This window comes from Callithrix jacchus, chromosome 10 (genome assembly GCF_049354715.1).
Source record: "Callithrix jacchus isolate 240 chromosome 10, calJac240_pri, whole genome shotgun sequence".
In the NCBI taxonomy this organism is placed as follows: domain Eukaryota; kingdom Metazoa; phylum Chordata; class Mammalia; order Primates; family Cebidae; genus Callithrix; species Callithrix jacchus.
The window spans coordinates 11,305,623-11,331,570 of NC_133511.1; the positions used below are offsets into that span (position 1 = coordinate 11,305,623).

The 25,948-nt window shown below is 37.5% G+C and overlaps 1 protein-coding gene across 1 annotated transcript in view; it reads left to right on the forward strand.

The window, feature by feature from the left end:
- Positions 1-342: 342 nt before the first annotated feature.
- Positions 343-25,948, forward strand: part of SIK2 (salt inducible kinase 2) — a 119,846-nt gene continuing 94,240 nt past the window's right edge. Inside the window, exons 1-3 of the mRNA XM_035264495.3 lie at positions 343-621; positions 14,029-14,145; positions 18,270-18,333. Of these exons, the coding sequence (XP_035120386.3) occupies positions 487-621; positions 14,029-14,145; positions 18,270-18,333 (316 nt within the window). The 5' untranslated portion in view covers positions 343-486. The remainder of the gene's footprint in view (positions 622-14,028; positions 14,146-18,269; positions 18,334-25,948) is intronic.

Genomic DNA, 25,948 nt, shown 5'->3' on the forward strand with positions numbered 1-25,948 from the left:
GATGGGGAAGGAGACCTCAGGCCGCATCCAGGTCTCTGCACCGCTCTGCACGGTCCGCCAGGGCTCGCTCTTGCCCTTCGCCTGGAAGGCCGAGGAATGGAGCGGGCCGGGCGGCGACCCCGCCCCTGGCAGCGGCGAGGCGGAGAGGCGAGAGGAGGGCGTCTGAGCCCGGAAGGAGTGCGCCGGTCCGGCCCGCGCCCCTCCCCGCGCGCCTCCCCCCACTCTCCCCATCCCGTCGCCGACCACGGCGGTGCTCTGGTCGCCATGGTGACCAATCCAGGCCCGGGCCCGCCCCCGTCCCCCTTCCCCGGCCCCCTGACGTCGGCGCACGTCAGCGGCGGCGCGCGCCTGGCTGGGCCCTGCGGAGCGGGAGGGAAGGAGCGAAGGAGCAAGCGGAGCGGCCGTCGCCCCAGCCGAGAAGCGCTGCCAGCCCTCCCGCCCGCCCGCCCGCGCTCCTGTCCGCCGTGTCTAGCAGCGGGGCCCAGCATGGTCATGGCGGATGGCCCGAGGCACTTGCAGCGCGGGCCGGTCCGGGTGGGGTTCTACGACATCGAGGGCACGCTGGGCAAGGGCAACTTCGCTGTGGTGAAGCTGGCGCGGCACCGGATCACCAAGACGGAGGTGCGGCCCGGGGCTCGGCGGGAGCGTCGGAGGCGAGGGTTCGGGAGAGGAGCTGCTTACAGAGAGGGGCGGCCGCAGTGGTGGGACCGGGGAGACCCGAGAGGCCGCGCCACTGACGGAGGCGAGTGGGCCTGGGACTGTGAGGACCCAGGAGGTGCAGGGGGTCGGTGAGCAGCGAAGGGATTGGGCCCGGGCACCCGGACCCCAGTGTCTCCACTGGAAGCGCGATCAGCCAGGGCTTTGCTTTTCCCTACGCCGCCCGCGGTGGCCACCCGGAATTTCGCCCAGAGCCCCCAGTCGGGCCGTGACCTGGTCTGTGGCCTCCGCTCCGGAGCCCAAGTTCCGCGTCTTCCCTGCTTTCGGCTGGGGGTGGGGTGGGAGGGGAAGTCTCGGTGTTCCCAGGCTGCGCCGTGAGAGACGTCGCCGGCCCGAGGAGGGGACCGCCTGTGCTTGGGCTCCGCAGATGGGGGATCGTGCGGCCCCCGTGACCCCGGCGCCCCTCCCCTGCCTGGCGAGGAAGGGCCCCGTGGCTGGGAATGTCCGCGCGGCCACTGTCCATCTTCTCTCCTTCCTTTTGCCCCACGGTGTCTCTGATTTGGTGTCTGGCTAGCTTGATCTCTTGCCTGGGGCATTTCCATTTAATGCTCCAGACAATAGAACTGGTTAAAATGGTCATCTCTGCACTTGCACAGAAAGTGGGTTGATTTTTCCTGTCTAGGGTTGTCCCTGTACCAGGTGTGCATTCTGGCTGTAATACGCATTCTTTAAACCACATCAGATGCTGCCTCTACTCATAAAGCCCTCAGCTGCTTCCTGACGGTGAATCCTGCACTCTCTTCATTGCACATTCTAATGCACCGCACATATTCTCTCACAAGTCTCTGTTCTTACCTAACCCGCCCCCCTTCCTTCCACTGCCTCAAGCTGCTCTCCTCAGGGTCTCTATTTTAAGACGTGCAAATTAAATACCTTAGAAGAACAGTGGAAACAAAACCATTCTTTAGAATAAACCTAGTCGTTTTGACGTACTCTACTCTGCCTTATTGTAGTTCCTCCTGGAGTTTCATCCTTTTCCTGTTTTGTTTTTTTTTTCCACCCCAGTTTTGGTCCTATTCTGCTCTTTCCCTTATTAGGTTGAATGTACTAGAGTTTGAATGTAGAGTAAAGTAGGACTTTTTTTCAGAATGACTTATATAAGGCGAAGGGCACTTGCAAACCTGAGTAATTTTTATAGTTGTAGTTGTACTCAGAAGTCTTGCTTAATGCCATTTCCAGAAGGAAGGGGTATATGTCATTCTGTCTTCTTTACTTTTTGTCTTCCTCTGCTGATCCTGAAGCAGTCCAAATCTGACTTATCTTTTAGAATCAGGACCAAGGTCAGATATTTTCTTCTCACAGATTTACCTGTTAGCAATTTAGATTCTTTGTAATGATAATGGTAACTTGACTATAGTGATATTGATAAATCTTATCATAGTTTAATCTGATCCCAGTATTTTTTAAAATGAAGAAATGGGTTCCATTCCTCTGCAGAGCCATGGCCTAATGCCATGGCATTTCCCTTTAAGTTACATAAAAGAAGGCATTTTAAATGCACATTTTATGAGCCCTTGCTTAATATCTTTCAGAAAGCAAACAAATTGTGAGTTATAGAGAGATCCTACAAAACTTTTGAACTGTAGTATATTGTGTGGTTGAATTCCAAATCCATCAGTTCACAATATTTTTTTCTCATCGACTTTTACTGGGATTAGTAGCAAGATTTAATTAAGTTATCTATTATTTATCAAGTCAAATTTAGTTAATACAGTATCTATTTAAGAGCTGCATAAGTAGAATGACTGACGCTTTCTCTTGAGATTGACAATTCAAATGGTGTCCCTTTTAAACTGATATATCTTAAAGAGCTAGGGGGCACTATGAAGTAATATCGTGGTTTGGTTATCCGAGTGAGATCAGTGCATTCATTTGTAATTGAAAGCACTGGTCAGAGCGTGAAAGAGGACTTAGATCCTAAATCGTGTGTGTAGTATCTGTGTGAATTGACTAACTGTTTAGTCCACAGAACCCATTTCCCTTGTGCTTTTCTAAAGAAGTTCTTAACATATAAAAAGAAATAGTGTGAATTTGACTTGGGTGAGTGTATCTGTAATTTGGTGGGTATGATTGGAGATACTAAGGTAGAGAGGGATAAGTAAAATGTCAAAGCAATCGCTGAACGGAAAAGTTCTGTAGATCTCTAGGTTGTAAAGTTGCTCTGAATTTTTTTTTTTAAGACGGAGTCTCGCTCTTGTTGCCCAGACTGGAGTGCAATGGTGTGATCTCCCCTCACTGCAACCTCTGCCTCCCTGGTTCAAGTGATTCTCCTGCCTCAGCCTCCCAAGTAGCTGGGATTACAAGTGCGCATCACCACACCTGGCTAATTTTTTGTGTGTGTTTTTGGTAGAGACGGGGTTTCACCACGTTGGCCAGGCTCCTTTCGAACTCCTGACCTCAAGTGATCTGCCTGCCTCAGCTTTCCAAAATGTTGGGATTACAGGCGTGAGCCGCCTTGCAGACCCTGTTGTTTCTTAAAAGTATTCCACTGGAGTAACAATTCCATTGTTAATGAGGTGTTTTTTACAGCCTTTATTTAACCTTATTCATTCGCCGGATAAATGTGTGTTTTTAATAAAAAAACTACCTTAAAAACTGTAAGCCGGCTCGTGAAAATTTTTGTTTTAGATTCAGTTCTCGTTGCTGTTCAGCAACTACAGTAGTTATAGTGAGAACAATGAATATGGTATAAAAATAATATCAGCAAAATATCACAATTATACTTAATACTGATAAAAGTTTCTTCATATACTATGCTTTAACATTGATACAAGTTTGTGTTTTAAAACTTAGACACTTTTTTTCCCCAAGTTAGATCCTGAGGCAAATCTTAGGGCTTAAACATCTATGTAATGAACATATGGACTCTTATTTTTAATTGGCTCTTCTCTGTCTCTTGTTCTATATCACTCACAAATGATATGTATCTACAGAATTTGGGAGATTCAAGTCTGTTTCTCTTTTAGAAAAAAAAATAGTAGACAAAAGAGATCTTCATTTTGGTGAAATCTATCAAATAGTTTAACATTGTTTATGAAATATAATTACATCATCATCTGAAGTGGTATTGTGTTAGTTCTCTATGTGAATTTTGCACACAAAAGGGAAGACAGGTGGTGGTAGAATTCAGCTTCCTAATACACTTTGTAAAAGCTTTGTAGTATTAGTTTGTTATTTATGAATTACAGATGCTAATTTTATAAAATTAGCATAATGGGAAAAGATTAATAGCATGTAGCTGTTAAACTTGCAGGCAGTAGTGGCTACTTGTTTGCTGTTCTGCGAGTGTCCTTGAGCAGTTTATTTTATCAATACTATACAATACTAGGAAGTAACTTTTTCCTTCTAGTTAATGGTATAGCTAGTTTTTTGTCTCTTAAGTAAAATTCTAGAAAAGCCAATTGTACACTTAAATTTTTTTGTATTCTATTTAAGAAATAGTTCCTTTCTTGTTCAGGACGAAAGAAAGAAACATAAATAAAGAAGTAGTATCTTACTATAATATAAAAAAATAAGACTATAATAAACAAAAAAGTGTACATATAATTCCTCCACCAATGGGAATAACCCATCTTTAATATTATGACACTAGTCTTTTTATTTAAATGCATTTTTTCCGTATGAGAGCACATGGTACATATATATACATTATGTTCTTTTTTCTACTTTATATTATAACCTAAGCATTTGCTTATTATATATAACTTTATGAAAACATTTTTGTTAGCTGCATGGTATTCTACCTTGTGGTTGAATATCATTTTACCTAGCAATTCCCTTATTAATGAATATTACGTAGTTTTCAGTTTTTGTTTATAGCAAATAATTTGCAGTGAATATTTTTGTATCTATAACTGTGTGTACATTTTACATTTTTTGGGAGGGGGAGGAGGAATTGCTGGTAAAGTGCTAAAAGGAAATTTACTAAGTAACAAGGTATTATTTTTGCATTAAAGAGTAGTGTATTTTTATTACCAAATCTGTCATGTTTATTATTGAAAAATTTTAAAGTATAAATGGGAGGCCAGGCTAGATGGCTGACACCTGTAATCCCAGCACTGTGGGAGGCCCAGCCAGGTGGGTGTTTTGAGGCCAGGAGTTCGAGACCAGCCTGGTCAATATAGCAAGATCCAGTCTCATTAAAACCCACACACACACCCCCGATAAATAAATGAAAATAATTCCCCATAAAATCACAACCTCAGAGATAGCCATAACTAGTTATTTTCAGACCTTTTCTATAATAGATAACTGAGTTTTTCTCAAAACCATAACTCTTATATTGCTTAGCTAAAGAGCATGGAAATGTATAGTCTATAGAATCTTAAAGATATATCATAGAGATTCTATAAATGACCTTATTAAAATGGCATGTGGGTGTCAGGCTGCTTACGTACCCTTAAGAGAAATTGGAATGCAAAACTGATAACAAGGACATTCTGAAAACTGCATTTGTTTACTGGAAAGCTTTCTATGTGCATTTTGGAGATTTTATAGTTAGGCATAATTCTTTACTACCTTAAAATGTAAGATTTGTTAAAGGTTTTCAAAATTGTTAAGGTATTAAAATTGCATTTTTATAGCAAAGGTAGAAACAAGAGAAAGGCATATTACACCCTGATTATGATGTTTCTTGAAGAGAACTCCTTTTTTTAAATACTTTTGAATTTTCTATTTTGCTTTAAAATTAATTTTAAGACAACTTTCAGCAGTCTTGGTATTAATCTTGTACTGTGAAATATTTCAAATTTCAAGAAGCAACTGTACTATGTGCAACAGAAGCACTTGTTAGCAAATAACTCAATCACTGATATTTATATCTAGTCTTATGTATGATCTTTGTGTATTGAAATAAAAATTATATTTGTCATGGAATATATATCTTTTCATAGAATTTTTCTCTAGTTTTCTGGAATCCTGGACAAATAGTATTTGTCAGATTATTCTGCTAACTGTTGTTCAAAATGATCTGCTCTTTTTTGGGAGTAATGCAAACGTGCAAAATAAGAGTTGTGTAAATGTTTATATTCTGTAGAAATTTTAACTTTAACAGAGTTTAATGTGTTCTGATTTTAAATCCTCTGGGAACTTCTCAGTACCAGTCAATTAAGAAAACATTTATTTGGAAATAACTGAAATTGGCCTATCTTCTTGGATTCACATGATAACATTTGATTTATGACTCACTGCTGATTGCAGATTCATTTCCTTGGAGACAAATGGGTTCCAGAATTCATTAGGATATCTTTCTTTTCGCTTTAGCGTATCTAGTACCTCTTCTTTCTTCTACCTTCCACCTCCGTCTCTTCAAAATAAATTATATAAACGGTTCTTTCTTCAGAACGTTGGTGTAGAATACTTTCCCATCCTTCACAGAGAAATAGTCTGTATATCCAGTTTGAGGTATTAGAAGATTGAAAGATAAACTTGGGAATTCCATCAGAAACTCATTAAAAAAATTTTTTTAAATACTTTAAACAGATTAAGAGATGAATATTAGACAAATTAAACTGAGGAACACTACTAAAATTTATTTTAAGTTCTTCTTGAAAGTAAACACAGTATTTGTATGATTTCCCCCAGTTACAGAAGTCATCTTCATTATAAACATTGTTGAAAAGCCCAAAGAAGAAAATTAACGTCCTTATTTACTATTCTCCAGACCCAGAGATAATGGCTGTTAATATTTGGTTCATCTTATTCTAGTTATTCACATATATTTTATATGTATGTAATAAAGTTGATGTCACATATACATGACATAATCTGTATTTTTTACTTAACATGTTATTAACATTTCCCCAAGTTTGAAAACTATGTACAGCAATGGTTAAATAGTATTTGTGCATTTCACTATCCATCTTTTAATCAATTTCCAGTTGATTGCTGTTTCTCTTCCTAAAATAATGTTTCACAGAATATCCCTCTACATACATTTTTGTGCCTGTATCTGATTATTTCCTCAGTGTAATTGCATAGCAGTGGAATTCTTGGGTCAAGGAGTATATTCATTACCTATCTTACGGTGTAGGATGCTACATTACCCTCCAGAAAAGGAATACTCATTAATTTTCACCAGGAAGAACTCACATTTGGCAGGAATATTATTTTCTAAGTCTCTGCCAGTTTGATAACAGAAAGTAATATTCTTTGCTACTTTTAAAATTTTTTTCTACTTTTTAAATTGACAAATGTTTATATTTTCTGTTACTTTAATTTGCATTTCTTTGATTACTTTGTACAGTTTTATATGATGATTTGCATTCCTTTTATAAATTCTTTTTGTCCTTTGACTCATTTAATTGTATTGTCTTTTTTGTTGATTTGTTTAAGTACTTTTTACGATAGGGGATTATTTTTAATCACTTCTTTTATAGTCTTAAAAATTCTCAGTTTAAATTTTGTGAGTATAAAACCATAGGACCATTTACCTTTCTTTCAATCTTACCTGTTTTTCTTACCTACTATTATAAAAGTCAAATCAATTTTTGGTGGGGAGGTGGGGGACAGGGTCTCACTCTGTCACCCAGGCTGGAGTACAGTGGCGAGATTACAGCTCACTTTAGCCTCTACCTCCCAGTCTCAAGTGATCCTCCCACCTCAGCCTTCAAGTAGCTGGGACTACGGGTACGCACTACCACACCTGGCTAATTTTTAAATTTTTTGTAAAGACAAGGTTTTGCCATGTTGTCCAGGGTGGTCTTGAACTCCTTGGCTCAAGCAGTCTTCCCACCTTGGCCTCCCAAAGTGCTGGGATTATAAGCATGAGCCACCATACCCAGCTGTCAAATCAAATTCTAGTGATAATTTATTGTTTGAATAATTTTAAAAGCCAAATTTACATTGGAGAAAAGTCTACGTTTTATTTATTCTGAGAGGATAACTTGAGAATTCTGTTTTACTGCTGCCTTTTACTGCTTTCAGAAATTCTTTCCTTACAGACCACACACTTGCTTTTCAATCAAATGATAGACCAGTAGGTTATAGTTCCACCAGTGATTTGTTGTATAAGTTGAAAAGTGTATTTATTTTTTAATTTCAAAGGTCTAATGTATGGTAGGGCTAATACCACTCGGTACTTCAGAAGGACATTGTAGAAATTAGTTTATTAGTAATAGGACTGGAGCAAATATTATCTAAGATAACGAACACATGTTAACCCCTTCTCATTTGTTATCAGAAGAATAGTTCTTATTGTGTAACTTCTTTGTAAAATCTCCAAAAGCTACTTTTTTTTGGTTTTAATCTGTGGATTTATAGAACCCAAAAGCAAACTTTTGTATGTGTGGTTTCTTTAAATGCATGAGATTACTATTTCTTTTATGAGAAATTAATTTTTTTTTTCCTAAAATCAAAAAGACAGCATGGGCTGGACGTGGTAGTTCACGTCTGTAATATCAGCACTTTGGGAGGTAGAGGTGGGTGGATCACTTGAGGTGAGGAGTTGGAGACCAGCCTGGCCAACATGGTGAAACTCCGTCTCTACTAAAAATACAAAAATTAGTCTGGCGTGGTAGTGCATGCTAGTAATCCCAGCTACTCAGGAGGCTGAGGCAGGAGAATCACTTGAACCCTGGAGACAAACGTTGCACGGCGCCAGAATTGCACCGCGCCAGAATTGCACCACTGCATTCCAGCCTGGGTGACAGAGCAAGACTGTCTCAATAGAAAAAAAAAGATAACATAAACATTTTGAAAAATGAAACAATTCCTTTAATCATCAGCTTAATACTTTTTGCATTTCTCTCTTACATTTAATTCCTTGTCCTCCTACATAAAATTTGTATTTTATGTACTTATTACTTTCATATGTATTTTTTTAAATTTCACATAGTTAGAAACATTTCTGTATATATGGTCTTCTTAATATTTAAATCATAATATAACCATTTTCTAAAGAATTTTGAAAATGAGAAAATGAAAACTAGTATTTCTCAGATGAAGTTAGTATATGTGATAAGTAACTACATCATTGTTATAGGGTTTTTTCTTATTAGAAAAGTAATACATGTTCACTGAAGAAAAAATGCACAGAAAAGTATAAAGCGGGGAAAAAATAATCCATGATCTTTTTACCCCGATAGTATTTTTGCCACATTTGTATCTAGTTTTTTCTCATCATACCTTATGCTGAGATTGCACTGATATCTCATTTGTTAGTACTTTATTGATTTTATGTACACATAAGACTGGGGTGGTGGCTCACATCTGTAATCCCACACTTTTGGGAGTCCAAGGTGGGAGAATCACTTGATCCTAGGAGTTTGAGACCAGTCTGGGCAACATGGTGAAACCCAATCTCTACCAAATATATACATATATTCAGAAATTAGCACAGTGTAGTGGTGCACACCCGTAGTCCCAGCTACTTAAGAGGCTGAGGTGGGAGGATCATTTAAGCCTGGGAGGCGGAGGTTCCAGTAAGCTGAGATCATACCACTGCACTACAGCCCAGGCAACAGAGCGAGACCCTCAAAAAAAAAAAAAAAGTACGCATAAATCTTTGTCATCATTTCAGATTATTTCCTCAAATAATTTCTCAGAAGAGTCCTTAAGCTACATGAAATGGATGATTTTTAAGGTTTATAATAAAGACTACTGGATTGCTTCCCAGAAAAATTATAATCTATTTTATATTCCTTCTAACAGTATCTTAAATGAACATCTCATTGAACCTTAGCTGACAAGGTTATTTTTTAATCTTTGTGAATGTGGTATTTTGTTTTCAATTAATATTTCTCTGAGTATTTTGAAGTTGAATATTCAGTGTTGCTACTTTATGTGGGATTTAATTGGATAATGATCATTCTAGTTTGTCCTAGTATTCTTCAGTTTATAGAGGGAACTTTTCTTCAGTCCTTTAGTAGAAAGGGTATTCATTTTTGTACCATCATATAAACTTATTGAAGGTTTTTTTAAAGATGACATACGTAATTAGAGAGTTGATTAGATGAACACCACCAAAAAAAGGGACCTTTCCATTTGTGGAGTTCCTTTCTTGACCTACTTACTTGTTCCCATGCAGATTTTGTCCCTTATACTATGTTCAGAACTAAATAAGAGAGGATGAAGAGAGGAACTTCCTAGAAACCCAAGTTTATTCTGATCCTTAAAATGAACTATTGGAACACAACCCTTTTGCAAATTAAGGACTTTCAGTGCACCTTTGGGGAAATCCCCAAATACAAATTGTTTTGTTGATAAAATGTGTTCATCCTCTTCTTACAGACCTATTAAATTCTTTGAGGTTAGGAATCAAATCTCATATATTTTTATATCCCAGGCATAATTCCTGGCACACAGAAGGTGCTCTGTAAATGTATTACTAATAGACGCTTTGAAATAGTGAAAAGATCGAAGTTGGAGTTAGAAGAAGACCTAGGGTTTTTCTCCTTTAATTCATTATAGAGTTTTAAGACCTTTGTAGATTATATGACGTTATTTGAACATCGGTTCATCAACTCACAAGTATACTGCTTGTTCCATTTACTTCACAGAATTTGGAAATAAATGAGATAAAATTTAAAGTATTTCTAAAAGTGCTGTGCAGTTGTGAAAGTCATTGCCATTGTTAGTGTTACGCATATTTCTGGGAAGTACTTGAGAGAGACCTCCATTGTTAATTACCTGAATGACTTTGCCAGAGACTGCTAGCTGATCACTGAAAGCTCTACTGTTTCCTCTTCTTCCTGGGCCTACAGCTGGACAATTTCTGTGTCTCCTTTGCATTTAGGTGTGGTCATATGCTGAGTTCTAACTAATGGAATGAACAGAAATAATAGGCACCACTTCTAGGCCCTGCCCATAAAATCACCTGTGAGGATCCCTCAAAGTTCTTTTTTCCTTCTGTCTTGCTGGAATGGAGACCACCTTCAGGTTAACCTTGGAAGCCACACATTAAAGATATTAAGGCCTCTTTGAATGTCAAATGCCTGCCAGCTTCATTCATCAAGTTCTGCTACACGAGCAAGAAATAAGCTTGTATTGAGTTTGAATCGTATGTTTTAGTGTGTATTTCGTAAAGCGGTTAGACTACTCGTGTTACAAGGAACATGTTAATTCCTGCTCTGTTTTTTCTTTAGAGAAGTATAATCCTCTTATAATAGTTCTAATAGCCTGAGAAATAAAGGATAGCAATGTAAATATAAATATATATATATATTTATGGTCACAGACAGATGGATAAAGTCAGTAACCCAAGATAAAATTGAAGCAAGAATTATATCATTTGAGAGTTATTTTGTTAAGTAATGATTTTTTATTATTAAAGTTTAATTAGATAACATTTTTAACTTTTTACTATATGTCATATATTTTTCACTTTTTCATTGTTCAGGCCAAGGTTCCAAAAGGGTATGAAAAAGGAGATTTATCTGGGTAATACCTTGCTTTAATTGATATTTAGTATCCAAATTCTTTAATCCCATTAAATATGATACTCAAGATATGTGCAGTATAAAATTGTTGCATGATTCCTATCCCTCCAAAAACCGTGATCTCTTCTCTCCGTCTCTTTCTATTACATGGTTGTGACCCATCTCATTATAAAAGCATTTTGTTGGTTGAGCATATTCAATTAGACATTTATGCTTTTATCTGGCAGCTGTTACCCAAAGTAACGGATAATAATGATCTGTATCATACTCTTAATTGAGGGGGGTTTCTTTAAATATATTTAGGTTTGAGGTGGTCCAATAATATTTCCAGTGGGAAGTATAGTATTAATCAGTCTACTTACCTAGCAGTCAAAGTTTTACTTTCTAGAATATTTTGACTGTGGTAATAATTAAAACACCACCAAACATAATGAAAACAGCTGTCACAGAACCCATGTCCTTTACTGCCTAGAGAAGAAGCTTTGTATTTGAAAGTATAATATTCTTAGGCAATACATTTAATTTTATACATTGACTAGTAATCGGATTTCCCCTGGGAAGCTTGGAGAGTTCTACAATTAAATCAGGAAACAACCTGTGGGCAGCAAGTTAGAAACAGAGAAAGGTAAGAAATTAAACTTAATAGAGCTTTAGGAGATAATAGCAAAGGATAGAGTGGCCACAAGGAAAGAAGAAAAAAATTACAGTTGACCCTTGAACAAGGCAGAGGTTAGGAGAACTGACCACCTCATGTACTTGAAAGTATAATATTTTGCTCCCCCCAATTTTTTTTTTTTTTCCTGTAACGGCATCTCACTCTGTTGACCAGACTGGAATGCAGTGGCCTGATTTTGGCTCACTGCAGCCTCCACCTCCTGGGTTCAGGTGATTCTCCTGGCTCAGTCTCTCAGGTTGCTGGGATTACAGGTGTCTGCCACCATGCCTGGCTGATTTTGATGTTTTTAGTAGAGGCTGGATTTCACCATGTTGCCCAGGCTGGTATGAAACCCCTGACCTCAAATGATCAGCCCTCCTCGGCCTCCCAGAGTGCTGGGATTACAGGCGTGTGCCCAGCCTGACTCCACCAGAATTTAACTACTAATAACCTACTATTGACTGGAAGCCTTACCAATAACATAAACAGTCCATTAACACATATTTTGTATGTTACATGCATTATATACTTCATTCTTACAATAAAGTAAGCTAGGGAAAAGAAAATGTTAAGAAAATCACAAGGAAGAGAAAATATTTGTTACTTATTAAGTGGATCATCATAAAGGTCTCCATCCTTATTATCCTCACGTTGAGTAGGCTGAGGAGGAGGAGGAGGAAGAAGAGAAGTTGGTCTTGCTGTCTTAGGGGTGGAAGAAAATCTGTGTATCAGTGGACCCATGCAGTTCAAACCCATGTTGTTCAGGGTTAACTGTAATTGTGTAAACGAGAGACTGCAGGAATTATGTGAAATGGCAAGCTGAGTCCTATTTTCTTGGATACCTTTTGGAAGCATTGAGCTATCATAGCATGTGCAATTGCTGATGTTAAAAGTTATCCTCAGCTGGGCACAGGACTCCATCTCATAAATAAATAAATACATAAAAGTTATCCTGAGGCCAGGTGTCGTGGCTCAGCCCTGTAATCTCAGTACTTTGGGAGGCTGAGAAGGGAAGCCAGGAGTTCAAGAGCAGCCTAGTCAACATAAAGAGACCCCCATCTCTATTAAAAAAAAAAACCTGTTACCCTGAAACAATAACATAAGGCTAAATTATGTTTAGAATACCTTTTGATATAATTTGAAGTACATTTTAGGGTTTTTTCAGAACTTACAATTAAATTTGGGTGATTCTCAATTATCTGAAAATTTATTTAAATCAGAACATTTTCCAACCAAATATCTACTAATTTTAATAAATTAGTTCTTTTTAATTGCATGAAAAAAGTATGTAATCATTGATTTCTGCCTACTTAGTCATTTACCTTCAAATTATGAACCTTGGAATTTCTGAAATAAAATTCCTTTTACAAAGTTAAATTTTAGTGTAGTTACTAACATTTTAGTTTTTGCACTTCAATTTTTAAAAGAAAATCCAATTGGTATTTCTTCATATAGTGAGTTTTAATTTTTTAAATTATTTATTTTTTATTTTTGAGACGTAGTGTCAGTTTGTCGCCAGGCTGGAGTGCAGTGGTGCGAGCTTGGCTCACTGCAACCTCTGCCTCCTGAGTTTGAATGATTCTCCTGGCTCAGGCTCCCAAGTAGCTGGGACTACAGGCATGTGCCACCACGCCCAGATAATTTTTGTATTTTTAGTAGAAACATGGTTTTACCATGTTGACCAGGATGGTCTCAATTTCTTGACCTCAGGATCCGCCTGCCTTGGCCTCCCAAAGTGCTGGGAGTACAGGTGTGAGCCACTGAGTCTGGCTGAGTTTCAATATTTTATATTCAGCTTTTTGTCTGTATTCTTTGAAACTTATCACTTGCTTTTCTAGGAAAATAGTATTTCACTGCAACAGAAACTATCTTCTGAACTGTCTTCTACTTTGCTGATTATTTGCTTATAGGTATTTTACAGTGGGATGATAACTAGTTGATATGGCTTCTAATTTAATAAAATGAAGATTTCATTTTTTCAGTTTGTACAGGAGTAAAAAGACATTACCATAGTACTGAAAGAGAAACATGTTTACTTAAAGTAACTTTGCAGTTATTTTTCATAGCACACTGAAGGCACTGCCAAACAACATCCACTGCCTTACACGTGGTATTAGTTTAAGAAATATTTGTTGAATGAATGAGCATTGAATTTAAACTAGCTAGCATCAGGGTCAGGAACCTACAGGTGAAATCTCATGTCACTTATTGACAGGGTTCTTAACTAGAAAATGTTAACTTTTCTATACTAATTGTATTTATTTGTGTTCTGGGATGCAGGTGGCCATAAAAATAATCGATAAGTCTCAGCTGGATGCAGTGAACCTTGAGAAAATCTACCGAGAAGTACAAATAATGAAACTGTTAGACCACCCTCACATAATCAAACTTTATCAGGTATGTCTCAGCCTGACACTGTCTCCATTCATTCCACAAAATAGTTCTCTACTTTGTATCATGATTTTTCTTCTTATATTTGTTTTTCCAATCAATGAAAGAAAATAAATGTATGCTTTTTGTAACAGAGTACATCCATTTTTTCTATATTGTCTTTAAACTTAAAAATCAGAAATCCTAAGTTATCTCACAGACCGCAAGTTGTTTTAAAAGTTTGCCATGTGGGCCAAGCATGATGGCTTATGCCTGTAATCCCAATACTTTGGGAGGCTAAGGAAGGAAGATTGCTTGAGGCAAGCCTGGCAACATGGTGAAACCCCATCTCTACCAAAAATAAATAAATTAAAAAATTTTTTTTAAATTAAAAAAAAAAAAAAAAGAAGTTTGCAATTGTATATTTATGATACCCTGCATTTTAACTGCAGGGTTTTGGTGCTGCTGCCTAATGAGGATATGGCAGTTTGCTTATTTAAAAAGAATATGTTTTATGAAAATACAATGGCTAAACTAGTTTATTATTCAGTGGCATACTTTGTAATAGATATGACTACATTTATTTAGTTATTTGGCTTAGTAGAGAAAATAAATTTTCTGTTTTTTAAAAAATCAACTTTGTTATAATAATTTTTGTAAAATGCACCATTTTAAAGTGTAAGCCCTCAGGGTTTTTGTTGTTTTTCACAGCTCTAGGGTGTGCACGTCCAGTTTCATTACGCAGCTATATTGTATGGTGGTGAAGTCTGGGCTTTCAGTGTACCCACCAACCATCCATGGTTTTTTAAAGGAACATTTTTCTCAGATTTTTAAAGAGTAATTCATGTTTAAGAAGGATAATATAGTACAAAATATTGAAAAAAATTATTTCTTAACATGCAGAATTTTTCTGTTGAAAAACTCTTTTTAAACTGAAAAGTTCTAGTATCCTGGCTTATGACTTTGATCTCCAGAGTGTGATGTGTACACTTATAGTATGCTGGACTCAGCCTGTACCGGCTTGTTGAGAGTTGATTGTTAAACTTTCAGAAGCTTTGCAAGTCAATTAACATGCTGTTAGTAGCTTGGAATGCTCATTCGTGGGAATATTTACATCACAGTAATTGGCTTACCAATCAGGGCCTTTTTATTTTTTGTCAGAAAGCTGGTTTACTGGCACACCAGTATGTGCATTCAAATGGATTAGCACAAATGTCCTTGGGAGTATAAGAAGAAAATATTAAACCTCTAGTTATGTTTATTTTTTATATTTGTTTTCTTGTGTGTATTTTATAATATACGTAACATTTTGTAGTGGCACATGTATATAGTGTGTGTGTAAATATACATGTGTCACTATATATGTCGTGTGTGTATATATATACACATATATATTTGGCAACTGTTTTTTATTTGTTTTGAGGCAGTCTCGCTCTGTTACCCAGGATGGGGTGCAGCGGCGGGAATCTCGGCTCACTGCAACCTCCACCTCCTGAGTTCAAGTGATTTTCCTGTCTCAGCCTCCCAAGCAGCTGGGACTACTGGTGCCTGCTACCACACCCAGCTAATTTCTATATATTTAGTAGAGATGGGGTTTCACCTTGTTGGTCAGGCTAGTCTCAAACTCCTGACCTCAGGTGATCTACACACCTTGGCCTCCCAAAGTGCTTGGATTACAGGCGTGGGCCACCGCGCTCAGCTGGCAACTTTGTTTTTCATGGATTCCCATAGGAATCATGTTTATTGTATTTTATTTTTTTTAGAGAGAGGGTTTCACTATTGTTGCCTAGGCTGGCCTTGAACTCCTGGGCTCAAAGGATCCCCCTGCTTCAGCTAGGACTGCAAGTGTATGACAGTGTGCTTGCCTCTAAAGCAGCAGTCTCCAACTTTTTTGGCACCAGGGACCAGTTTCGTGGAAGGTGATTTTTCTACCTCAGCATTAGATTCACATAAGAAGTACAGACCCTAGATCCCTCACATGTGCAGTTCACAATAGGGGTCACACTTGATGAGAATCTAATGCCACTGCTGATCTGACAGGAGATAGACCTCAGATGGTAATCCGAGCAATGGGGAGCAACTGTAAATACAGATGAAGCTTCACAGTATGGCCTGGTTGGCAGCCCCTGCTGTAAACAACTTTTATTGATAGAGATTTTCAATTTTAAAAATGTGAAGACCATTGGTTTATGATATGCCTCCTGAGAATGAGAGACTATGATGTGCCATGCAAAGCATTTCCTAAAAATTCTAAAACCTAGAGGCCTCTTAGGTCAAAATTTATATCACATTAGCCCAGTGCAGTGACATGTAGTCCCAGCTACTAGGGAGGCTGAAGTGGGAGGATCTCTTGAGCCAAGGAATTCCAGGCTGTAGTACTCCACGATTGCACCTGTGAATAGCTACTGTACTTCAGCCCAGATAACACAGAGATCCCATCTCTAAAAATAAATAAATAAATAATTCTGATTACTTCTCCCTTTAAACTTTAAAATTATTACCTTTTTTGTTTTTTTTTTTTGACAGAAGGTTTTGCTCTGTCACCCATCCTGGGGTGAGGTGGCACAATCATAGCTCACTGCACCTTCAAACTCATAGACTCAAGTGATCTTCCTGCCTCAGCCCCTCCCCAAGTAGCTGGTACTATAGGCGCATGCCACTTTACCTGGCTAATTTTTTTATATTCTTTGCAGAGACAGGATCTCACTGTGTTGCCCAGGCTGTTCTCAAACTCCTGAGCTCAAGTGATCCTCCCACGTTGGCCTCCCAAAATGCTGGAATTACAGGAATGAGCCACCCATGCCTAGCCATTTTTTTTTTAATCCTAAAGAAGATACTTTGAGAAACTAATTATATTCTTCAACGTCTCTGATTAACCATAAACTAAACTGAGGATCAAACTAACATAATTCACATAATAATTCTTTCTGTTTGAGGGAACTGATTGGTGATAGTTGATTTACTGATTTGTTTAGGCCCACATTGTAGGTAGTTCTTACTTTGCTGGCCTCATGGAGAATAGTCTTAAACCTACACCTTAGAACAAAATTAATTTTCTTTCTTTCAGTAGATAGCAGTTAGAGTGCTACAGAGAAGCACTCTAAAAATTGTTCATCTTGAATCTAAACACTCTCTTTCTTTTTATTTATTTATAGATATCTATTTTTTTGAGACAGACTTTTGCTCCATCACCCAGGCTAGAGTGCAATGGTGTGATCTCAGCTTACTACAACCACTGCCTCCCGAGTTCAAGTAATTATCTCACCTCAGCCTCCCAAGTAGCTGGGATCACAGGCACATACTACTACACCTGGCAAATTTTTGTATTTTTTTTAGTAGAGACAGGGTTTCACCATGTTGGTCAGGCTGGTCTCGAACTCCTGACCTCAAGTGATCTGCCTGCCTTGGCCTTCTAAAGTTCTGGGATTATAGGCATGAGTCACCATGCCTGGCCTTACTTTCTTTTTAAATAGATATCTATTTAGTGTAGTTTGAAAAATCAAATTTATGACGATAATACACTCCCTTCTGAATCTAGAAAAATGAATTTAAATAAAAGTATTTAACAGTAGAGCTATGATATGAAACTTTTGAACAATGTTTTTAAATTAGAGTACTTTGTAACATTATTAAAGTATAGTAGGAGGAATGTCGCATTGTGCCAGATTAGCTAGGCTACAGGCCAGGTGAACTAAATTATTCTCTTCTTCTTTTAATCAGAATCTACCATGATAACATAGAACTAGAGAAGTCAGTGAAGAGATGTTGAAAAGTTGATCTTCAAAACTCCTCTTATCTATACTTATACTTCTTAAACTTTAATGTGCATAAAAATCACTGGGCAATTTTGTTAAGATATAAATTCCAATTGAGCTTGTCTGGGATGGGGCCTGGAATTCTGAAGTTCTGACAGGTGGTTGAGTAGTGCTACCACTGCTGGTCCATGAACCACACTTACAAAAGCAAAGATTTCAGTTTTTCACAAACATATTAATCATAAGGATATTATCAGGCTTATAAACTTAGCCATCTTCCGAATTGTTCATAACTGTGATTCTTTTATTAGTAGTTTCAATTAGGTAACTCCATAGAATATTATGGAAAATTACAGTACATTTCTGTCAGACTAATATGGAATTGTTTATCAATAGGTAATGGAGACCAAAAGCATGTTGTACCTTGTGACAGAATATGCCAAAAATGGAGAAATTTTTGGTAAGCCTTTTCCTTGAAATTTTCTATTAATTTGAAAAATTCATTAATCTGCATGAATAGGGTATTTTCTATTAATTTTCTTCTTATTTAAGTGTTGGTAATATGAGTGAAAAAATTTTAAGTGTTAGAATAAAGTTTTCAGTAAGCTAAAATAGGAAATTAACTTATTTCCTTGTATTTGTTGTATTAAAGGTACTACTTAATTCTGTTGTCTCTGTTAGAGATTGGAGAATAAGATATATGGAGGAACTTTTAGTCATATTGCAAAGGATATTTTCTTTCTTTTGATCATCCTTTTTACCTTTCTTTCCATAGGAAAGATTAGTCCGCAAATGTTTATTAAGCTTCTACTACGTCCCAGGTATCGTACTAGGTGTTGGGAATACTCTGGTGACCTAAATAGCACAGTCTCTGTTACTGTGGCTCTTACAGTTTAGTGAAGTATTCACCATAGCTGTAAGACTTCAGGCAAGTCACCAAACCACGCTGGGACTCTCTAATGAGAAAGTGTTTGATTGGTGTTTATGATTCATTCTAACTTTACAGAAAATTTAAATATGCTATTCTAGCTTTCACCTAAAACATCTATTTATTTTTACTGTGCGGAACCAGAGCACTGTAATTATCTAAATCTTTTTGTTCTCAACTTAAAGTCCAAAAGTATTTTTAAGCAGCTTTATTGAAGAATAATTCTTATGTAATAAACTGCACATATTTAATGTGTACAATTTAATAAGTTTTGACACGTTTGTGAAACCGTCACCACAATAAAAATATCCATCACTTCCAGAAGTTTCTTTGTTCCCTCTTTGTAACTCTCTTGTCCCATCTGACACCCACACAACCACTGATCTGTTTTTTGTCACTGTGGATCAGTTTGTATCTTTTGGAGTTTTATATAAATGTAATTATATAGAATATATTCAAATGTAATCATACAGGATATATTCTTTTTTTTGGTCTAGCTTCTTTCCTTTAGTATAATTATTTTGGGATTCATCCATTTTATTGTATATATCGAAGTATTTCTTTTTCTTGCAAGTATTATATGAATATATCCCAGTTTGCTTATTCATTCATTTATTTATTGATAGACATTTGGGTTGGTTTCAGTTTTCGGTTGTCATACATAAGTTACTATGAACATTCATATACAAGTGTACACAGTCTACCTTCAGGTAATACCACTTCACGTATAATAGAACCTTGGCTAGGCGCGGTGGCTCATACCTGTAATCCCAGCACTTTGGGAGGCCAAGGTGGGTAGATCACCTGAGGTCAGGAGTTCAAGACCAGCCTGGCCAACATGGTGAAACCCATCTCTACTAAAAATACAAAAATTAGCCAGGCATGGTGGTGCATGCCTATAATCCCAGCTACCAGGGAGGTTGAGGCAGGAGAATCACTTGACCTCGGAGGCGGAGGTTGCAGTGAGCTGAGATCATGCCACTGCACTCCAGCCTGGGTAACAGAATGAGACTTCATCTCAATTAAAAAAAAAAGAAAGAAAGAACCTTACATGAGTGTACTTCTCTTTTGCCCCTCCTGGCCTTTATGTTCTTGTTGTCATATTTTATTTATACCTATTTTATAAAACACAATACAGTGTTATTTTTCTTTAAACAATTATCTTTTAAAGACATTTTCGTATTTTTTCAAAATCATCTATTTATCAGTGTAGCTACCTTTTTCTTTCAACAATTAACTTTTAAAGAGATATCCATATTTTTCTGTAAGTTAAATCTATTTATCAATGTAGCTACTATTTCTGCATTCCTATGGATGTACATATTTTTATCTAATGTCATTTTCCTTTTGTCTGAAGGATTTTCTTCAGTGTTTCTTATTGCACAGATCTGCTAGTGATGAAATATTTCAGCTTTTATATGTGCAAAGTAGTCTTTATGTTGTCTTTGTTTTTGAAAGGTATCTGTACTAGGTATAGAATTCTAGATGGACTTCTTTTCTTTCAGTACTTTAAAGATGTTGCTTTACAGTCTTCTCATTTGCACTGTTTCTGACAAAAATCTACTGTCATTTTTTTCTTTATTCCTGTGTGCCTTTTTTCTCTGGCTGCTTTTAAGGTTTTTCTCTTTACCACCGGTTTCAACACTATGATTATGATGTGCCTTTGTGTGGTTTTCTTCATGATTCTTATGTTTGGTGTTCATTGAGCTTCTTGAATGTGTGACTATACTGTTTTCATCAAATTTGGATATTTTTCAGCCATTATTTTCTAACTAACTTTTTTCTCTCTTTTCCACCCCTCTCTCTTTTCCTTCAGATATTCCAGTCAAACATATATTACGCTGCTTGAAATTGCCTCGCAGCTCACTGATGCTCTTTTCCATTTTTAAAAAATTCCTTTTCCTCTCTCTGTTTCATGTTGAGTAGTTGCTCTATGTCTTTAAATTCATGAATCTTTTCTTCTGCTATTAATCCCAACCAGTGTAGTGGTCATCTCAAACATTGTAGTATTCTTTTCTATAAACTTGACTAGGACCTTTTTTTATGCCTTCCATGTCTTTACTTAGCCTTTTGAACATCTGGAATCTGGTTGTGATAATTTTTAATGTCAACGTCTGCTGATTTCCAGCGTTTCTGTCAGTTCTGGGATTGGTTTTGATTGGTTAATGTTTTTCCTCAGTTTTGGTCACATTTTCCTATTTATGTACGTGTCTGACAGTCTTTGGTTGCTAGACATTGCCAGTTTTACCTTGAGCACCACATATTTTTGGGTTACTTTAGGTTTTCTTTAGCTTTGCTCTGGGATGCAGGTAAGTTACTTGGAAACAGTTTGATCCATTTGGGCCTTGCCTTCATGACTGAAACAGTTCTCAGTCTGGGTCTAGTTACTTCCCACTTCTGAGTACTCTACTCAATGCCCTATGAATTCTGAGATTTTTGGCCTGACCAGAAGGAACAGGCACCATTCCTGGCTCTGTGTAAGCACCAGGCAGTGTTCTCTCTCAGCCTCTCAGACAGTTCTTTCTGGGGCCTCTGATGGTTTTCCCTCACACGTGAGCCTGTCAGCACTCTCATGAGTGCTCAGGGGACGGATTCCTCTGCAGACCTTTGGAGTTCTCTCTGTGGGGAACTCTTCTTGGGGACTCTCGGCTTGACCTACTCAACTGAAAGATGTTGCAGGGCCACACCTGGGTTTCCCCTCAGTGTGCTGGGGAGTAGAGATTCTCTCAAGGCATTAGTTGGAACATTCACATGTCTCACCTCATTTGTCACTTGTCTCTCAGGGATCACTCTCCTTTGCCTGATGTCCAGCGTCTTATAAACCACTCTCTCACGTATTTTGTACTGTTGTTGTTGTTATTGGGGATAGGAAGGTTGGTTTAGGCAAAAGGTTAAATCCATCTTCGCCGAAAGCAGAATTATTCAGTCCTTTCAAATTTGTTGTTAATTTAAAGTATTTTAAAGATAACTATATACATGTTTATAGTTTTGAAAAATGCACTATTTGTAGTCGGATTCTAAATAAATAGTTCTGACTGAACACATTGTATTTCAGAAAAGATGTCTGCTTCCCTCTTTTGCTTATTTTTTTTCTTTTTTATGCTACTGCTTAATGAGCTTGTTTTCATTCTAAAAATATTTGTTTCAGCTAACAGCATCTTGACTGATGCTATGATAGGCTGTTATGGGCCTTGAAGCTAAGCAAATCTGATTTACAATGCCAGCTGTGCCATATTAATTGTTACATTACCTTGACCAGTTTCTTTCCTTTTCTTCCCTTTTTCCCCTTTATTCTTTTGTTATTTTTCTTGCCTTCTCTTTTCTGTTTCTTACATTCACTTATTCATTCATTCAGTCTTTCAAGAAATCTTTATTGAAAACCAACTACTTGTCACACACTGCTATGTAGTAAGAAAACTGCAATGAAGAAAATAGGCAAAAATCTGTACTCTTTTGCATTCTAGTTTGGGAGAGAGAAACAAAATAGCTGAATTATGTAGTAGATTAGATAGCGATGAGTGCTGTGTAAACAATAAAGCAAGGCTGGTGGATTGGGAGGCATGGGAGCTGATTGCAACATGAAATGGAGCAGTCAGAGAAGGCCTCGCTGGCATTTGAGCACAGACTTGAAAGCACAGTCATGTCGATAAGGAAGAATGGGGATTATCCAGGGAGAGGGAAGCATAAATGCAAATCCCTGAGGCAGCAGTGTGCTTGGTGTGTCCAAGGGGTAACGGGAGGCCAGTATGGCTCAAAAGGAGCAAGCAAGAGAGAAGAGCAAGGAAGAACAGTAGAAGAGAAGGTCAGAGGGTAAGTGGGAGGTGGAAGTGGGGCAGATTTGGAGGCTTTGCATAGGCCATTGGAAGGATTTTGGCTTTTTCTTTGAATAAAATTAGGGAACCATTTTCGGCCAGGTTTCAGCAGAGAAGTGACTGCATCTAATGTAACATTTTAAAATCATCACTCTGGCTGCTCTGTTGAGAATGTGAAAGGGTGGAGATAGGGAGACCAGGTAGGAAGCTGTTGGAGTAGTTCCAGTGAGGGATGATGACAGCCCAGACCAGGGTAGTAGCAATTCAGGTAGTCCTAAGTGGTCAAACTCAGAATATATTTTGACTTATAATCAGTAGGACTTCTCGACAGATGGAGACTACTAAGTAGTAAGTATAATTATGGAAGAGGCCAGGGTCTGATCCCTGTGGCATTTAAACACTATGAGATTTGGAAAAGAGGAGAAAGTAGCAGAATAGACAGAAGAGAAAGAAAACCAAGAGAATGTGGTGTCCTAGAAACCAAGTGAGCAAAGTATTCTCAGAAGGTTAGAGTGAACGTCTGTGACAAGTGATACTGATAGATCAAGAATGACGAAGAATGACAATTGGCCTTTGTATTCTGCAGTTTGGTAAGAGCAGCTTTGGTGGAGTGACTGGGGTAAAAGCTAGATTGAAGGGGGCTTACAGAGCACATGAGAGAAGAAAAAATGGAGAGAGCAAAATAGACAACCCTTTCAAGGAGTTCTGCTGCAAAAAGGGAAAAAAGAAATGAGGAGGTAGTTGGTAGAGGCAGTGAGTCGAGAGAAGGATTTTTAAGTCTTTACCCATTGGAACATTTTTGAAGCTTTGAACTGTAGTTTTAGGAGTAAAGTAGAAATAGCTGTTACATGTTAGGTATCATTGCTGTGAAAATAGGATAATCTAAATTGATCTTTCTTGCTAAGACCTTTGAAACAAGTGTGGATTACATTGTTTTACATACATTGAGACATAACTTGGGGATTTTTAAATGTATAAGGTTTATATTTAATGTAAAATCTCTAGAGTAAGTGGTCAATTTAAGTTCTGGAAAGAAGAATCTGATGTCGATAGAAAAGTTGGACAGTGAATGCTAGTTACCTGATTAGATTCTTGAGCACTGAAGATAATGAGTAATAGAATTTAATTTAAAAAGATCATGAAATCTTCGGATAGTCGTCACTAGTTTGGAAGGGAAGAATCTGAATTTAAAGGAGACGTGGAGATCATTTAGTGCAATTTATTTTTATTTGCCTTGACTTTGTCATACAGCTTGAAGCCCAGCAGAACTCATGGTCTTTGTTTTACAGAATCATTTCTCTCTTTTCTCTTACTTGGCTTCATCATTTATAGAGTCATCTAAACAACCTTGATGTCAGTATTGATTCCTTTTCTTTCCTACCTGGATGAGGTTTTGAATCCTGCCTGTTCTACTTCCAAAGTATTTCTTCTACAAGTCCCCATCTCTCCATGACCACTGTCAACTCCTCACTCTTCCTTGTCTATATATTATGTGTTGATCTCCTAACTGTTCTATTTTACATTGTCTTCAGAATTATCTTTCTAAGTCACAAACATAATCATGTTGCTTATATTTATTTTCTGAGTTTTCTAGTAATGACCATTAATTACAAAAAAAAAAGTAATTTTGGAAACAAGGTAATGACTGGCACACAGTTTTCAGTAGAAAGATTAATGCTCAGTGTACTGTACTTTATTACCATGGGCCCGTAAACATCCCTTGCTCTTTATACTGGAAGATTCTTTATACTGCTCCATGCTTCAGAGCTATTTTAATGTCACACAGCAACCCTGTTTTAATTTTCCATGTGGTCAGTTAGAAGAGTCGGGCATTGTGCCAAGAGTTGAAGGTAGAAGAAAAAGAGATTGGTGGCCAAGAAAGGTAAGGATAAGGAATCCAGCTAGGAAGGTGGGAGGCACGGGGAGCCTAGAAGAAAACTAAGAAGTAAATGGGCAAAAAATTGTTGACTATATATGGAATATATAGGGAAGAAAAGACACAGTAAACTGTAGATTCAGGTAGGTACAAACACGGAACAGTCTGGTAGCCAGCCTGTTTCTGACATGAAGATATCAAAATAGAAATGAGAAGATTCAGTCCAGATAACATTAATCAAGTGGTGAAAAATATGTACCTTAGTCCCCCTTATCAGATGGGACTTTCAGTGGTTTCACTTATCTGAGGTCAACTGTGGCCTGAAAAAATTAAAATATTTTGTGAGAGAGATACCACATTCATGTACCTTTTATTACAGTACATTGTTATGATTGTTCTATTTTAGTATTGTTGTTGTTAACCTCTTACTGTGCCTAATTTACAGATTAACTTTATCATAGGTTTGTTTATATAGGAGAAAACGTAGTATACATAAGGTTTGGTACTGTCTGTAGTTTCAGGCACCCATCGAGGGTATTAGAATATAGCCCCTACACATAAGCAGGGACTGCTACATAAGATTTTAAGTGAATTGAGCCCAAACTCTTTTAAACCAATTGGAGACTTAGATAGAAAAAAAAAAACACAAAACCTAGACAAACAGTAATGAACTTTGTATTTTGAACTATATATTAAGATTTGTCTTTCAGGTTTATAGCTTCAGAGTCACTCTTTATTTAACTTTACAAGTATTCCTTTAGTGCTTACTCTGTGCTAGGAGGGTGTTATGTTCCCAATTTTTTTTTTCATTCTTAAGTTTTGTATTTAGTTGGCCAGCGAATCATACTCTGTTCTTGCAAAATGACTGGAAATGAAAGCCTTCTGTTTCCCCAGTCATCACCCTTCTCTAGGCTTCCATCGCGTCTTGTCCCAATTAGCATATCCTTCATGTTTCACCATCCCTTCTTTCTTCTCTATAGTCAAGTACATTTTATGTAATTCCTGTTTAATCTTACTAAAATATTATGTTTATTATATTATAAAGTTATAATATATTGTTATATATTATTATATTATATTATAAAGTTTATATTATAACTGTGTTCCGTAACCTTCCCTCACCTTCCTGTTGCTTATTGGATAAAATCTAAACTCCTCAGTTTGCAAATACAGTAGCTGCACTAAGTGAAAGGATGTGTCCAACTGTTCCTTGCATAGGTCTATTTATTGAATATTATCCTTAGGTATGGACAACAAAATTGCAGATTATCGTACATGCTTCAGTATAAACCAACCCTCCTTCCTTTCTGCTTGTGTCTTTTGGGCTGTGTCTGTCTTCCAAGTTTTTGTTTTTTGTTTTTTTTGAGACAGAGACTCGCTCTGTCACCCAGGCTGGAGTGCAGTGGCGAGATCTCACTGCAACCTCCACCTCCCAGGTTTAAGCAATTCTCTGCCTCAG